This window comes from Dromiciops gliroides, chromosome X, assembly GCF_019393635.1.
Source record: "Dromiciops gliroides isolate mDroGli1 chromosome X, mDroGli1.pri, whole genome shotgun sequence".
Classification (NCBI taxonomy): domain Eukaryota; kingdom Metazoa; phylum Chordata; class Mammalia; order Microbiotheria; family Microbiotheriidae; genus Dromiciops; species Dromiciops gliroides.
In genome coordinates, this window is record NC_057867.1 from 52,952,749 (window position 1) to 52,968,120 (window position 15,372).

Here is a 15,372-nt window from a genome sequence, read left to right on the forward strand (position 1 = left end):
TAGAAAGAGGGTGAAGAGTGAGAGGAGTCACAGGAGAGAGTTAGAAAGTGGAAAGAAGGAGCGCAAAGAGAGGGAGAAATAGGAGAGTTAGAGAGGGATTGGAGTCAGAGGAGAGACACAGGGATGAGAGGGAGAAGAGTGAAAGGAGTTTGAATCCAATCCCTCTCTACTCTGAATGTAGAGAGTTGGAAAGAAGGGAGAGAGGGAGATGAGTTAGTGAGGACTCAGAGGAGAGACAGAGAAGGCAAAAAGAGAGAGAGGAGTCAGAGAGCAGAAACAGGAGTGAGAGTGAAGAGAGGTAGAAATAGGAGTCTAAGGAGAGAGTTAGAGGACTCAGAGCGATTAGAATCAGAAAGAGTAGCAACAGTGTGGGAGAAGTGTTAGTGAAGGAACAGGAGTGAGAGGAGTCACAGGAGAGAGTCAGAAAGAGGAGAGATAGAAAGGAAAAAAAGAGTTAGTGAATAGACAGAAGTAGAAATAGTAGAGTTAGAGGAGTGACAGAGAGTGGGAGGAGTCACAGGAGAGATGGATAGGAGTCAGTGGAGTGTTAGTGAATAGGGTGAGTATTGAGTGTAGAGAGTTAGATTGAGGAGACAGAGGGAGAAGAGTTAGTAAAGAGAGGAGTCAGAGGACTCAGAGCAGAGAGGTAGAAAGAAGAGACACAGAAAGGAAAAAGAGTTAGTGAATAGAAAGAAGTAGAAATAGTAGAGTTAGAGGAGTGACAGAGAGTGGGAGGAGTCACAGGAGAGATGGATAGGAGTCAGTGGAGTGTTAGTGAATAGGGTGAGTATTGAGTGTAGAGAGTTAGATTGAGGAGACAGAGGGAGAAGAGTTAGTAAAGAGAGGAGTCAGAGGACTCAGAGCAGAGAGGTAGAAAGAAGAGACACAGAAAGGAAAAGAGTTAGGGAATAGAGAGAAGTAGAAATAGGAGAGACAGAGGGAGAGGGAGAAGAGTTAGTAAAGAGAGGAGTGAGAGTGAAGGGATTGGAGTAAGAGGAGTCAGAGGAGAGAGGGAAAAATAAGAGAGAGACAGAGAGGGCAAAGTGTGAAAGGATAGAGTGTAGAGAGTTAGAGGAGAGACAGAGAGCAGAAACAGGAGAGAGAGAGAAGGATTAGAGTCAGAAAGAGTAGAGACACATAGGAGTCAGAGGAGAGTGGTAGAAATAGAGGAGTCAGAGCAGAAACAGGAGTGAAAGTGAAGAGAGGTAGGGAGAAGAGTTAGTAAAGAGAGGAATCACAGGAGAGATTTAGAGAGGAGTCAGAGAGCAGAAACAAGAGAGGTAGAGTTAGAAATAGAGATAGAGATGTATAGGAGTCAGTGGATTGTTAGTGAATAGGGTGAACATTGCATGTTAGGGAGTTAGAGTGAAGTCAGGAGAGACAGAAAGGAAGAAGAGGTAGTGAAGAGAGAGGAGTCACAGGAGAGAATTAGAGGGCTCCGATTCAGAGTGTAGAGAGTTAGAAATAGGAGAGAGATGGATAGGAGTCAGCAGATTGGTAGTGAATAGGGTGAGTATTGAGTGTAGAGAGTTAGATTGAGGACAAACAGAGGGGGATAAGAGTGAAGAGGAGAGACGGAGAGGGATTGGATTCAGAGTGTAGAGAGTTGGAGAGGAGTCAGAGGAGAGACAGGGAGGGCAAAGAGAGAGAAGAGTCACAGGAGAGAGAAAGAGAAGAGATAGAGAGGTAGAAATAGGAGTTAGAGAAGGGATTGGAGTCAGAAAGAGGAGATATAGAAGGATAAGAGAGAGAGGTAGAAGAGTCACAGGAGAGTTAGAAATTGGAAAGAAAGAGCACAAAGAGAGAGTGGAGTCGGAGAGCAGAAATAGGGGAGTTAGAGGAGAGAGGGGAATTGGTGTGAGAGCAGAGGCAGAGAGAGATTAGAGTTAGTGAAGAGAGAGGAGTCACAGGAGAAAGTATGTAGAGAGGGAGAAGAGTTAGTAAAGAGAGGACTCAGAGGAGAGTGGTAGAGAGTTGGGAAGATGAGTGAGTGGAGAGAGTTAGAAAGTAGAGAGACAGAGAGGGCAAAAAGAGAGGAGTTAGTGAAGAAAGGTAGAAATAGGAGAGAGAGAGGGAGAAGAGTCACAGGAGCGAGTTAGAGGAGTGAGAGTGAAGAGAGAAAGGAATCATAGAAGTGAGTTATAGAGAGGTAGAGATAGAAGAGTTAGAGAGGGATTGGAGTCAGGAGCAAGTTAGAAAGTGGGGAGACAGGGAGAAGAGTTAGTAAAGAGAGGAATCACAGGAGAGATTTAGAGAGGAGTCAGAGAGCAGAAACAGGAGTGAGGGAGAAGAGTGAGGGAAGTCAGGGGAGAGAGAAAGAAGAGAGACACAGAGGGCAAAGTGTGAGAGGATAGAGTGAAGAGAGTTAGAAATAGAGATAGAGAGGTGGAAAGAAAGCGCAAAGAGCAAGAGAAGTTTTAGTGAAGAGAGGGAGAAATAGGAGAGAGAGAGGGATTGGAGTTAGAAAGAGGAGAGACAGAAGGCAGAAACAGGAGAGTGAGGGAGAGAGGAATTGGAGTCAGAGGAGAGACACAGAGGGATAAGAGAGAGGAGTCACAGGAGAGTTAGAAAGTGAAAAGAGAGAGTGGAGTCAGAGAGCAGAAACAGGGGGATTGGATTCAGAGTGTAGAGGAGAGAGTTAGAAAGAAGAGAGAGAGGAGTGAGAGTGAAGAGAGGTAGAAATAGGAGTCTAAGGAGAGAGTTAGAGGAGTCAGAGCGATTAGAATCAGAAAGAGTAGCAACAGTGTGGGAGAAGTGTTAGTGAAGGGAGAGACGGAGAAGAGTCAGAGTGAAGGAACAGGAGTGAGAGGAGTCACAGGAGAGATGGATAGGAGTCAGTGGATTGTTAGTGAATAGGGTGAGTATTGAGTGTAGAGAGTTGGAAAGAAGAGTGGTAGAAAGAGGAGAGTTAGAGAGGGATTGGAGTTAGAGAACTCTGAGGAGAGAGTTAGAGGACTCAGAGCAGAGAGGTAGAAAGAGGAGAGACAGAAAAGAAGAAGAGTTAGTAAATAGGAGGAGAGAGTTAGAAAGAGGAGAGACAGAGAGGGCAAAGACTGAGTCCTCTAACTCTCCTCTATGGAGAGTGGTAGAAATAGGAGAGACAGAGGGAGAAGAGTGACAGGAGAGAGTTAGAAAGAGGAGAGACAGGAAGGAAGAAGAGGTAGAAATAGGAGAGTTAGAGGAGTCATAGGAGCAAGTTAGAAAGTGGGGAGATAGAGGAGTCGGATTCAGAGTGTAGAGAGGAGAGTGAGAGTGGGAGAAGTTAGGAAAGGGAGAGAGGGAGAAGTCACAGGAGAGAGTTAGAAATAGAAGAGACAGAGAGGGATTGGATTCAGAGTGTAGAGAGAGGGAGATGAGTTAGTGAAGAGAGAGAGGAGAAAGAGCGAAGAGAGTTAGAGATGTATAGGAGTCAGTGGATTGTTAGTGAATAGGGTGAGTATTGAGTGTAGAGAGTTAGATTGAGGACAAACAGAGAGTGAGTAGAGTGAAGAGTCTTAGAAAGAGGACCGGCAGAGGGATGAGAGTCAGAAGGAAGAATCAAAGAGGAAGAGAAGACTCTCTGAGTATAGAGAGGAGTCAGAGAGTGATGTGAGTCAAAAAGGAGAATCACATTGGGAGAGAAGTCAGAGGGAGAAGACGTGATGAGAGTGAGAGGAGTCACAGTGGAATGATACACATAAATTGAGGGAGATAGAAATGGAAGGAAGTAGAGATAGATAGAGACGGAGGGAGCTGGGGATAGAAAGATCTAGAGATCGAGATATATAAAGGTATAGAGAGGGAGATAGAGATAGAGACAAACTACTTCTTTCAAGAAAACCCCAAGATGAGCCACAAAGAGTGAGACGACTGAAAAATGAGTGAACAATAACAAAAATTCTTACCACTCGCCATGGGCAAAGCAGTCACTTACTGGGCTGGAGGTGGTTAACCCTTCCTTCTTTTCTTCCCTGTAGTGGTAGAACAACCACTTTTCTTTGTTGTATTTTACCAAATGATGTTTTGTTGCTATCACTGAGGGAAAGTTAACATACCTGAGGGAACAATCACCAGTAGTCGGTCACATTCTGATTATAAAGTCACCAAAATGGAGCTCCTCACTATCTCTGTTCATGGCCTTTCTGTTTGTACTTCTGTGTATTTGTATTTTCAAAACAATTAAAATTTCAAGGGCAAAAGCATCTTGGAAAGACGGAGGGACAAGAGTGGGAGAAGACAGCATGAAGAAAGTGAGAGGAATGAGAGTCAGAAAGAAGAATCACATTGGGAGAGACAAGTCAGAGTGAGAAGACTTGTGATGAGAATGAGAGGAGTCACAGTGGAATGATACACATAAATTGAGGGAGATAGAAAGATGTATACCATTAGATAGAGAGATGGAAAGAAGTAGAGATAGAGATGTATGTATGTATATGTATCTAGATAAGGAGATATATAAAGGTAGAGACTGAGATAGAGATAGAGACAAACCACTGCAGTGTCTTTGCCAAGAAAACCCCAAGATGAGCCACAAAGAGTGAGACGACTGAAAAATGAGTGAACAATAACAAAAATTCTTACCACTCGCCATGGGCAAATCAGTCGCTTACTGGGCTGTAGTGGTAGAAAAACCACTTTTCTTTGTTGTATTTTACCAAATGATGTTTGGTTGCTATCAGTGGGGGAAAGTTAACATACCTGAGGGAACAATCACCAGTAGTCAGTCACATTCTGATTATAAAGTCACCAAACAAAATGGAGCTCTTCACTATCTCTGTTCGTGGCCTTACTATTTGTACTTCTGTGTATTTGTATTTTCAAAACTGAATTAAAATTCCAATGGCAAAAGCATCTTTGAGTCATAAGACCCTGGTTCCAATCCCAGCTCTTTGCTAGCTCTGTGACCACATTTTAGTCAGACCCATTTTCTGGTCCTTTCCATCCTCCAACTCTATGCTCTTAAAACTATTCCTCTAATAGCTCCCAGACCAAATTCCCAACCTGCACACCCCCCTCTGAACAGCTATCCACCCCTATGCATAAATCCATCCGCCTATATGGAATTGGGCTATTGATGGGGCCACTAAGTAGAAATAGAGCTTTCAGGTTGAGAATGCCCCCGTGCAGTGGATAAAGCACTGGCTTTGGATTCAGGAGGACCTGAGTTCAAATCTGGCTTCAGACACTTGACACTTATTAGCTGTGTGACCCCAGGCAAGTCACTTAACCCTCATTGCCCAGCCAGAAACAAACAAACAAAAAATAAATGGAGCCCCTGTATTAATGAGAAAATGCTTTCCTCTGACAAATGGACCAGGCTCATTCTTGGGGATCACCATGGTTCAGATAAGCCCCGACTCAATGATCTCTCAGGAACATCTGGTTCCTTTCTAGCTTTGCTATTCCCCAGATCTTTCCCAAACAAACACATGGTAACCAGCATCTCCATAGAGTATATTCACTGAAAAGTAGATCCTTCAAAGACATGGGGCTCACATGTGAATGTACTTGGAGAGGGACCCATGCCCCCCTCCCGGCCCCCAATATAATGCTCCATGTGTCACCGCTCACCCTGCCATCCATCCCCTTGATCCCAGGTTCTAGGGTGTCCTTGGTCCTGTACGTGCTGGCTGCCATGCAGCCTCTAGTTTTGGAGTTAGAGCTACAAGGGCCCGTGGAGGCCATCTCACCCAACCCCCCCCACATCATTTTACAGAGGGGAAAACTGATGCTTCAAAAAGTTAAGTGACTTGCCTAAAGTCATACAGGAGGGAAGGGAACAGAGCCAGCATTGCCCCATATCTTCTCTCTCTGTGACGTGGCCCTAGGGAAGATTCCTGCTTGAACTTCTAGCTATTTGCAAGCAAATTAAATAAGCCCTTGGCATTTTGGGAAGGCCAGTCTTTCCCTCTCTTCTCACATCCTCTACAGACCAACCATTGGCTTCTTATTGGAAAAGTACTGGTTGTACAGAGGACAGCTCTGCTCTCCCATTCATCAACCTGTGACAAGCTGCAGTGGTGACCTTTAGGCTCCTGGAGCAGGCCGAGCAGCACCCCCCCCCCCAGCATAGTGTTCATGAATCCATTGAAAAGACTGGCATTCCCGGAGACTCAGCCTTAAGGTGTAGATTGCCAGGCAGGAGTCTAGAAGCCAGGCGAGCACCTGAAGTGGTTTGGCCTCTCCTTCCCCTCACCCAACAGCAAACAAATATCAAAGGCAAGGCAGCCATTGAGAGAGAGAGAGAAAGAGAGAGAGAGAGAATCTGCCCTAGCTCCCTCCCAGTCTAGTCAGTGATGTTCCCTACAGCTCCCACTAAGTAGATAATGAGGCTCCACTTTTCAAAGGGTCTGCCTGAGCCTTTTATCCCTGACAGCACCTAATCCCTGTCAAACATTTGACATTAAAATGAGTGTGGAGAAGTCAGCCTCCCTCTCTGCTCCACTCCACCAGCTGGGGCTGAACTGGGACTCATCTGCAGAGCTCTTCCCTCACAGGACTCCTCCACCATAGATGCTACAGGTCTGAGTGTGCTTCTACCCATTTGAGAGATAGGGAAGCCAAGTTCCTGCCAGCTGAAGGGACTTGCCCATGGTCACTTGGCCTCCACATGCAGGCTCAATGGTGTTTCCATATTAGATCATCATTTATTAAGCACACACCATGTGCCAACTTCCACACACAGTGGCATATGCTTTCTAGGCACATTGTATTAATTAAGACTTTAGTCTTTATAGCACTATCATTTGAAACTGCCCCTCCCCCAGAATTTTTCCCTGGAACTAAGAAAACCAGTGAGGCATAAACAGCTCACATTCACATCTCATAGGTAGCCAGGTGGCTCGGTGGATAGAACTTTGGATACCTGGAGTCAGGAAGACCTAAGTTCAAATCTGGCCTCAGACCCTGACTAGCTGTGTGTGACCCTGGGCAAGTCACTTCACCTTATTTGCCTCACTTTCCCCATCTGCAAATTGAGCTGGAGACAGAAATGGCAAACCACTCTAGTACCTTTGCCAAGAACACCCCAAATGGCCTCAAAAAGAGCCATATCCACAATTAAACTGCTGAACAATGACGACAAATGACACATAACATTGTGACTTAGTAGGGCGGCCCACCACCCCTCTGCCATAGGGGCAAGGCATACTGCAATGTCTGTTTCCCCATACCATCACTAGATACTCAGTGAGCTTTCTGGGGTTCACCTTAGTTGCCTCATATGACCTTGAGGGTCCCATGACATCCATGATGCCGTCCCAGTCTCTCGAGCCACTGCCTCTGCCACTCTACTCCAGAAGCACACATTGTGCCAAGGAGACTCATATGCAACAGCCCTGCTTGAGACTCAGGGCACCCAAGCTGACCAGTTGGGCCTGGTGAGTTTCCTCAAGTGCAGGCTTGATTATGTCACTCGCCTTCTCAAAAAATACTGTAATGACTATCTTTTCCTTAGATACAAATTGGAGCTCCTTTGGCTCCCTTTTCAAACCTTTCACAACCTACTTTCAGCCTATCTTTGTACCTTTGTCATACGTTATTCCCCTTCCTATTATTTTCTCCAGTCCAGCCACTGACATTTTTGACTGTCGCAACACTGTCTCCCGCCTCCATGCCTTTGTACTGGCCGGGTCCTCCACCTTCCCAGAATGGACTGCCTCTTCACTCAGCTCAAGTACCACATTCCACAAGAGGCCTTTCATGAGGGCCTCAGCCACATTCCTGCCTCCTCCCCACCAAAAAAGAACCTTATATTTTGTTTTCATGCATATTTTTATATCCTCAGATGTGCTATCTCCCCTAATCACATCTGTCAGTTCCTCAAAGGCAGGGGCTATTTCCATTGTTTTTTGAATTGCAGTCCCTGCACATAGTTTGGTGCTTAACCCCCACACACTAATTGAGTACTTGCTTCACATCAAGGTACTTCACATCAAGGCCTACTACTGAGCTGTAATGAGTTAAAGCCCCTCCCTGCCTCCCCAGGACCTCAGAATTAGAGTCGTCTGGTGCTGCTGCTGGGGGATCAGGAATTGAATGGAATTCCTTCCATTCAAGAACATTTTCAAACATCTAATAAGTGTTGGATGGAGACACAAAGACAAAACCCAAATGAACCTCTGGCCTCCAGGAGAGTATATTCTATGGTGATGGGGGGTGGTGGTGGCGCAGGGTGGAGTACTAGTTGTAGACAGGTATGAGGCTCATGAGCTGAACTGTGAGGGGGTCCAAGAAGGAAGACAATCATTCTAGGTAGAGGGGCAGGAGGGGGGGTAGGACAGAGTAAGTGAGCTCACTTGACTGGATCAGAGTATGGGAAAGGCCACAGCATGAACTTTGGCTAGAATAAATAGAGGAGTGTGCATTCGATCTTAGAAGAAATGGGGACCTGTCCTGTCAGAATAACAATTTGGCAGCTCTGTGGAAGCTGGATCTGAGAGAGTAGAGTCTAGGGGCACAAAGGTTTTTCAGGAGACTTCTTGGAGAGTCCAGGTCAAAGGAGATGAAGACTTGGATATGAAGGCTTGTGGGGTGAGGAGAGGAAAAAAAGGGGGTAGATGGAAGGAAAGAAGCACATGCTAGCCTTTCCCTCTGGTGCATTCCAGGTGGAAATCAGCAGGTGGGGGGGAGAGACAGACAGAGCAAGGAAGGGAGAGGGGACCGTATTGAGCCACACAGATTGGGGGGAGGGCTGTGCCGCAGCTATTGACTGCAGATGTAGATACAGGCCTTCTCTTCAAGGAACGATGGTGCTGGGGATTGGGGGCAGGCTGCTGCAGAGCCGGAAATTAGGAGGAATGTGTCCAGAGGCCACTTGTCTAGTAATCCAGTTTAGCCCCAAAGCCTTCCCTGGCCTCCAGCCAGAGCTTTGCTGCTTAATGCAGACCTCACTCTGCTGATGATCGGGAAGTCTGGAACAGCATCCGTGCAGCCCTAGCAAAGGGGAGCAGCCTGAAATGAATTCATTCCATCAATTTCGAATCTGTGTAATTGAACTGAAGCAAATCCTTTGATAATGAGACAGTTTTATGTTCCGTAAGAAAACAAATCTCATCTAATTGGATTCTTCTTGTTGTCGGTATGCTTTAAGGGTACCAATAGCTGGGCCTGGGCAGATTGCTAAAGGAGCTGCCCCTGCCCCCCCCCAGTCAAACTGACCAGTCAGGAGACCATCCCTTTGGGACCCTATCCTCCTCTTGGGGAGCCCATATGGTAAATGGAGCTGAGGTATACTAGAAGTGGCTGATAATTGCTTAATTGTGACCCCTCGAGAATAGCACTGGCAATATCACCAGTGCTTGTAATGTCAGGAATTGAGCAAGTTGGAGGAGGGTTCCTGCACTGTGGCTGGTGAGAGAGTTCACTTAAAGGAAGAGAGGGAGGCAAGCAAGGAGGGTCAGGTTCCTTACATATCACATCACATCAAAGACATGCTAGACTTGAAGTCAGTAACATCTGGAAAGGAAATCCCATTCTGACTCTAGGGCCCTGCTATCTGTCCAAGGTAAAGCACTTCCCCTTTGCCTCAGTTTCCTAAAATGCAAAATGAGGATAATTACAACCCCCCTTCCCAGAGTAGCTGTGCCCATCAAATGAGACAGTGTATGCTTGCATTTGCACACTTTAAAGCACCCACCTCCCAGGCCTGAATATGATCTATAACCTACTTGCCCACCCATCCAGTCATCTTTGAGCTCATCCAGAGAACTGACAGCAAACACCATTCAGGGGAGGGGTTGAAGAGGATTAAGAAGAGGGGGTGTAACAGTGATGGCCAACATTAGTATAAAACTACTTCAGCTAAGATAAGATGGGAAGCATTTGAGTGTTTGAATCAAATACCTGATATGGGGCTGATGGTCAAGGCACCTGACATCCAAAGGAACTGGCATAGGGAGATAAAGCCAAGAGCTGGTCTTCACTAGATATGTGGTCAAAGGATAAAACACCCCAATTCCCATAAAAAGGACTGTACACTTATTAACAACTTTGCCCCAAGTCACTAATAATGAGAGCTATGCAAATCAAAGTCCTCAAAGTTACTATCCCTCTTCCCCCCTGCCCCCCCCCCACCACTGAGTGGCCTAAGTGACAGAAGATGGGAACCATCAGGGTTAGAGGGGCTGAGGGGAGCTGGAATATAGAATGATCCTCTACCCTCTGACCCAGAGATTCCACTGCTAGGCATGAACCCCCATCCATAGGGGGCCACAGAAATAAAGGTCCAGGATACCCCCAGTCTTTACAACACTGTTCCATGTTTGCTACCATGGACTGGGAACAAAGTAGATGATAGCTGTCATTTGGGGAATGATGAGATAATACTGAGCTGTCACAAATGATGAATAGGAGAAACACACCAAGAAATGGGGGAGGACATGTGTGAACTGATGCAAAGTTAAATAAACAGAACCAGCCAAACAGTATACAGCATGACTCCAAGAATACAGAGAGGATGGGATTGAGAGGTGGCGGCGGGGGCCTCCAGCCTCTAGGTACTGACCCCTGCCTTGGCCGCTGCCTCCTCCCAGCCCCAGATTCCTGTCTCACCATCGGCGGCCAGGGAGGAAGACCTCACTGCCGGAGTGCTGAGCACCAACGAGGACCAGGAGATGGAGCTGGAAGCATTGCATTCTATTTCTGAAGGCCATGAAAGTTTCCGAGAACTAAATCCAGTTTCATTTCAATATAGGGATAGGTGAAAATGGTGATCCCAAAGCCTTCTTCATGGAAGTTTCTTGGACTGAAACATATCCACAAACAGCTCCAGTAATATCTATGAATGCTTTTTTTTCAATAATACCATATCATCAGCTGTAAAGCAAAGTATTCTGGCTAAGTTACAGGAGGGAGTCAAAGTTAATCTTGGAACTGCAATGACAAAGCCATTGTGTGAATATGCCAAGGACAGTCAAGAACAGTTCGTGGAGAATCATCATCCTGTGAACTCTACGACATCAATAAGCAATATTATTTTAGCTGAAACTCCTAATCCTGCTCCCTCAAGTAAGAAAACAGATAAAAAAGAGCAACTTTCAAAAACGCAGAAACGAAAGCTGGCAGAAAAGACAGATCACAAAGGTGATCCACGAGGCTGGAACTGGGCTGATGTAGTTCAGCATTTAAGCCAAACTGGTTCTAAAGATGATGAATAATGAAAGAAGCTTGATACGAGAAACACTGTCTTTTAATACAGTTAACTAAAGTCAATGGGAAAAAATAATACGGGGAGAAAGAACGACAATGAAACAACACACTCTGGTGAGGATGAGGAGTCTTCCTGGATTTGAAACATCACATACTATCACACTCAGTTGCCTGGTTCTTTCTGCTGAACCAGTGGGTTTTCTTTTTTCTCTCTGGCGGTGGGAGGACAGAGGTGTGTATTTGGAAAGGAAGGAGATCTAAAAGTGGGAGATAGCAATTCTGTATTATATTTACATAATATGCATGTACATATACATATATTTATATGTAGCTAAGCACAGAAATCTTAGGAGATTCTCCAGCAGACAGAAGTTGGGGTCCTTCCTCCCAGTTTTAACAGATACAAGCTGAGAGGAAAGCATATTTGACAATACCTACTGCTCAGCTTGATTTTCTATTTGGCTTTTTCCTAATTAGAAAATAAGTCCTATCTGCAAATCTAGCCACTGGAACCCTGCCTAGAGTTGTTGAGAAAGATTTCTTTAACAGGGGAAATAAACAAACAAAAGCCAACAGAACATTCACTTTAGTTCACTACTCTGACCATTAATGCAGTCTCAAGGTATCCAAGTCAACCAGCCATGTGCTTCCAAGCTGGATGCTGGTGCCCAGCCTAAGAGGATGCTGTGCATACCAGGATTCAATTCACTCCTTTGCACAGGGCCATTACTACTGGTACTGATATTTCTGGAGTACTTGGAAAGTCAGTTTCTTCCCAAATTGGTTAAAAAACTCAGGGCCTGCCCTGGGTGAGATGTGAAAATTTTCTTCCTCTGTGTGATATTACCCCAATATCCTAACAGATCTCATGTTCTCATCTTCCCCAAAGTTTAACTTCTCTTGTCTTCCATTCCCTTGGAAGAACTCTGAAAATACTAAAGTAAAGATGTTATCCTTGCCAGGAAACATACTGGCACTGTAATAAAAGCCTTCCTCACAAGCAGTGATTCTAATGTTGGGAATTTCAGGCACTTTGGGAGGCCAACAGGAGGACATAGGGTGGCTTTCAAGTATTGCTCAAATTATACCATACGTGTAGTTACTTTATACATTGGGCCAGTTCTGATTGGACCTGTAAGTAGTCCAACATATCTATCTACCATCTACCTATTATCTATCACCTTGCTATAGCAAGGGAATGACATGTATCATCTCTAAGTTGATGATGTCATTTCTAAGCATTTATTCCTAAAATGATGATGGTTCATGTTACTTGGAAGGGAATGGAACCTCTCCCTTAACAATCAGGCTTTGGTCACACAAACGTGACAAATTGGGCCTATGAACCTGAGCTAATGAGCTAATTGTGGAGTTAGATACATATGCAATCCCACTCCCACCACCAGAGGACTTGGATCTTGACTGCCCCTCCCCTGGCTAGGCTACTGCTGTATCCTTGTCCGACTCTCCCCAGAGGTGGAAATCACCACTGCACTTTGGAGACCCGGGATGAAGCTTTGCCCATCTGAGATCAGATCTCTCTCTACCCCATGCCATTTTATGCTAAACACGTTCACTTCTATATAACATGTGGGTTAGGAGGCCAGAGTCTGGTTACAGATAAATTGAAGAGCTAACCACATTGCTTCAGGGACCCAGGATGGAGTTTTGGAACTAAAGTTAAACACTTTGGTCATTCTCTGAAAAAAAATTAATCTCAGCCAAGCCAACTGAGGCAGAGTTAGAGAGATGAAAGGGAACTAGCTTTAGAGGGAGAGGACATGGGTTCAAATGCCAGCTTTGTCAATTTACTACCTGAGGGACCTTGGGCAAGTTACTTAATAGTGAGCATTGATGTATCAATTTTACGTTTGCAGAATACTTTCCATGTGTTCTCACTTGATCGTCACAACAACCATGTGAGGTAGGTGCTATTATTACCTCCATTTTACAGATGAGGAAACTAAGGCAAAACAGTAGTCACATGACTACCTACTCTGAACTCATTATTTCCCTCCACCCCCATGCCAAAGTCACCAGTGTGACTAGTTGGCTTGTGGAGAGGAAGGCTCATGGTCCTTACATGCTTTGCCCCTCCTGTTGCCAGTTTCAGGATACTTTTCACCCACATCCTCCATTACAGAGGAAGATGAGTGATTAGGCCCGACCTTCCTTTGCCTGTAATGCCTGGTTTCCATCTAGAACCTTCGCGGTGACTCTTGGAGACACTTTTCTATGAGCCTTCCCTAGGTAACGGGGACAGCTGCTCACCAGCTTACATTTGTTCCTTCCATCTCAGAGCGATAAAGGACCTCTGAGGCTAGCTGATCCAAGCTGTACGCAGGCAGGAATGGCCTCTACAACACAGCCCACATAAATTCCAGCTGGGGCAGGCTGGGCATGGAGAAAGCACAATGGCTCCAGTTACTTCTACTTTGGGACTGCACAAAATCATCAGTTGTTATTTTTTCCTACTTTCAGGCCAAAATCTGTTTTGCTGCAACTTACATCCTACTTCTACCACTTAGAGGCCACATAGAAAGAACTAAATCCTTCCCATAAAATAGTTTTTCAAAGACACAAAAGGGACAAGGGTGAAGCCAAGATGGCAGATCAGAGGCAACCCCGCTGCACTCTCACAACAGTTCCTTCCCAAACAACACCTCAAATGAAATTTTGGTACAGCACGGCCAATAAAAGGTCAGGGTGAAACATTTTTCCAGCCTAAGGACACTTTGGGGGTTTGTGACACAAAGGTGGAAGCCAGTCCGCAGCCCATACACGCAGTGGGCAGCAATAGCAGGTACAGTAGCAGTAGCTTTCGGAGCTCTCAGCCCATATATGGTAAGGGGGCGCTTGACAACTGGTCAGAAAGAGGTTACAGGGGACCTTTTGCTGGCACTGGGTACAGGTAGTACAGACTGCCAACTCTACTGCAGCTCTGGATCACAGTTCCAGGGTGGAGAGGTGCACAAGGGAGCAGGGTCCCTAGTCACAGTTCCAAGGCAAAGAGAACTCTAGTGCTTGAGGAACCAGGGGCCCTTCCTGGTTAAAGACCAGAGGGCACAGCAGCAGAGCAGTGACCACACCTTTCCCAGAATCACACCAGCTTGGAAGCACCACAACCTTGCAAACCCAAAGAACTAGCTCTGCAAACAGTAGCACTAAAAACCCTGAAGCTTGGGAACTAGTAGTGTGATTGGTATTCCCAAATGAAAGCTTCCAGGCAAAAGATAAAGTACTTCGAACAGCCAGAAAGAACCAATTCCAATAGTAGAGAGCCAGTAAGGATCACACAAGAAGATTTAGCAGCTTCCATGTTAAAGGAGTAGAGGACCTGGCATATATCACATAAGTTACATGTAATACATGTAACTCGTAAGAACATTGTGATTATTAGGACAGTTAAAATGAGTTTACATAGACAGAGGGCATAGGTGTGAGTCAATTATGTTGAAATGAAGGGGTGAAAAAGAGGGATTCACTGGGGAAAGGGGGGAGGGAGCGATAGAAGGGAAAAGTTTTTCTCACATAAAAGAGATAGGCAAGGAAGAGCTTTTACAGTGGATGGGAGGAAATGGGGGAGAGGGTTAGCGGTTAATACTTGAACCTCAATCTCATTAGAATTGGTTCAAAGAAGGAAGAATACACACATATACATCCACTCCATTACACAATGGATATATGTATATACACATAATTTACTCAATAGAGAGAAAAGAGAGGAAAGGGAGAAGAGAGGTGGGGGGTGATAAAAGGTATAACAGATCAAGGGAGGCAGAAGCAAAATTAACTTTTGAGGTGGGCCAGGATAAAAAGAGAGAAAAGAAGAAGAAACAAAATGGGATAGAGAGAAATCCACAGTGGTCATAACTGTGAATGGGATGAACTCACCCCAAAACAGAATCAGATAGAACAATGGATTAAGAACCAGGAATCCAAAAATATATAGTTTATAAAAGATACACTTGAAACAGGACAAACACAGAGTTGAAATAAAGGGCTGGAGCAAAAGTTAAAAAAAAAAGGCAGGGGTAGCAGTCATGGTCTTGAACAAAGCAAAAGCAAAAGCAAAAAGACCTAATTACAGGAGATAATCAGAGAAACTACATTTTGCTAAAAGGTACCATAGACAATGAAGTAATATTAAAAAATTTTAAATCAACTTTCTCTGATAAAGGCATCATTTCTCAAATACATACTGAATATAAAACTGAAACAAATTTATAAAAAATAAGAGCCATT

General features: G+C 45.0%; 1 protein-coding gene across 1 annotated transcript; it reads left to right on the plus strand.

The window, feature by feature from the left end:
* The first annotated feature begins 7,230 nt into the window (after positions 1-7,230).
* On the plus strand, positions 7,231-11,135 carry LOC122733952 (RWD domain-containing protein 4-like). The gene is given in 5 exon segments (XM_043974650.1): positions 7,231-7,358; positions 7,545-7,599; positions 10,512-10,673; positions 10,675-10,767; positions 10,770-11,135. Coding segments are annotated over 5 exon segments (804 nt in total).
* The last annotated feature ends 4,237 nt before the right edge of the window (positions 11,136-15,372 follow it).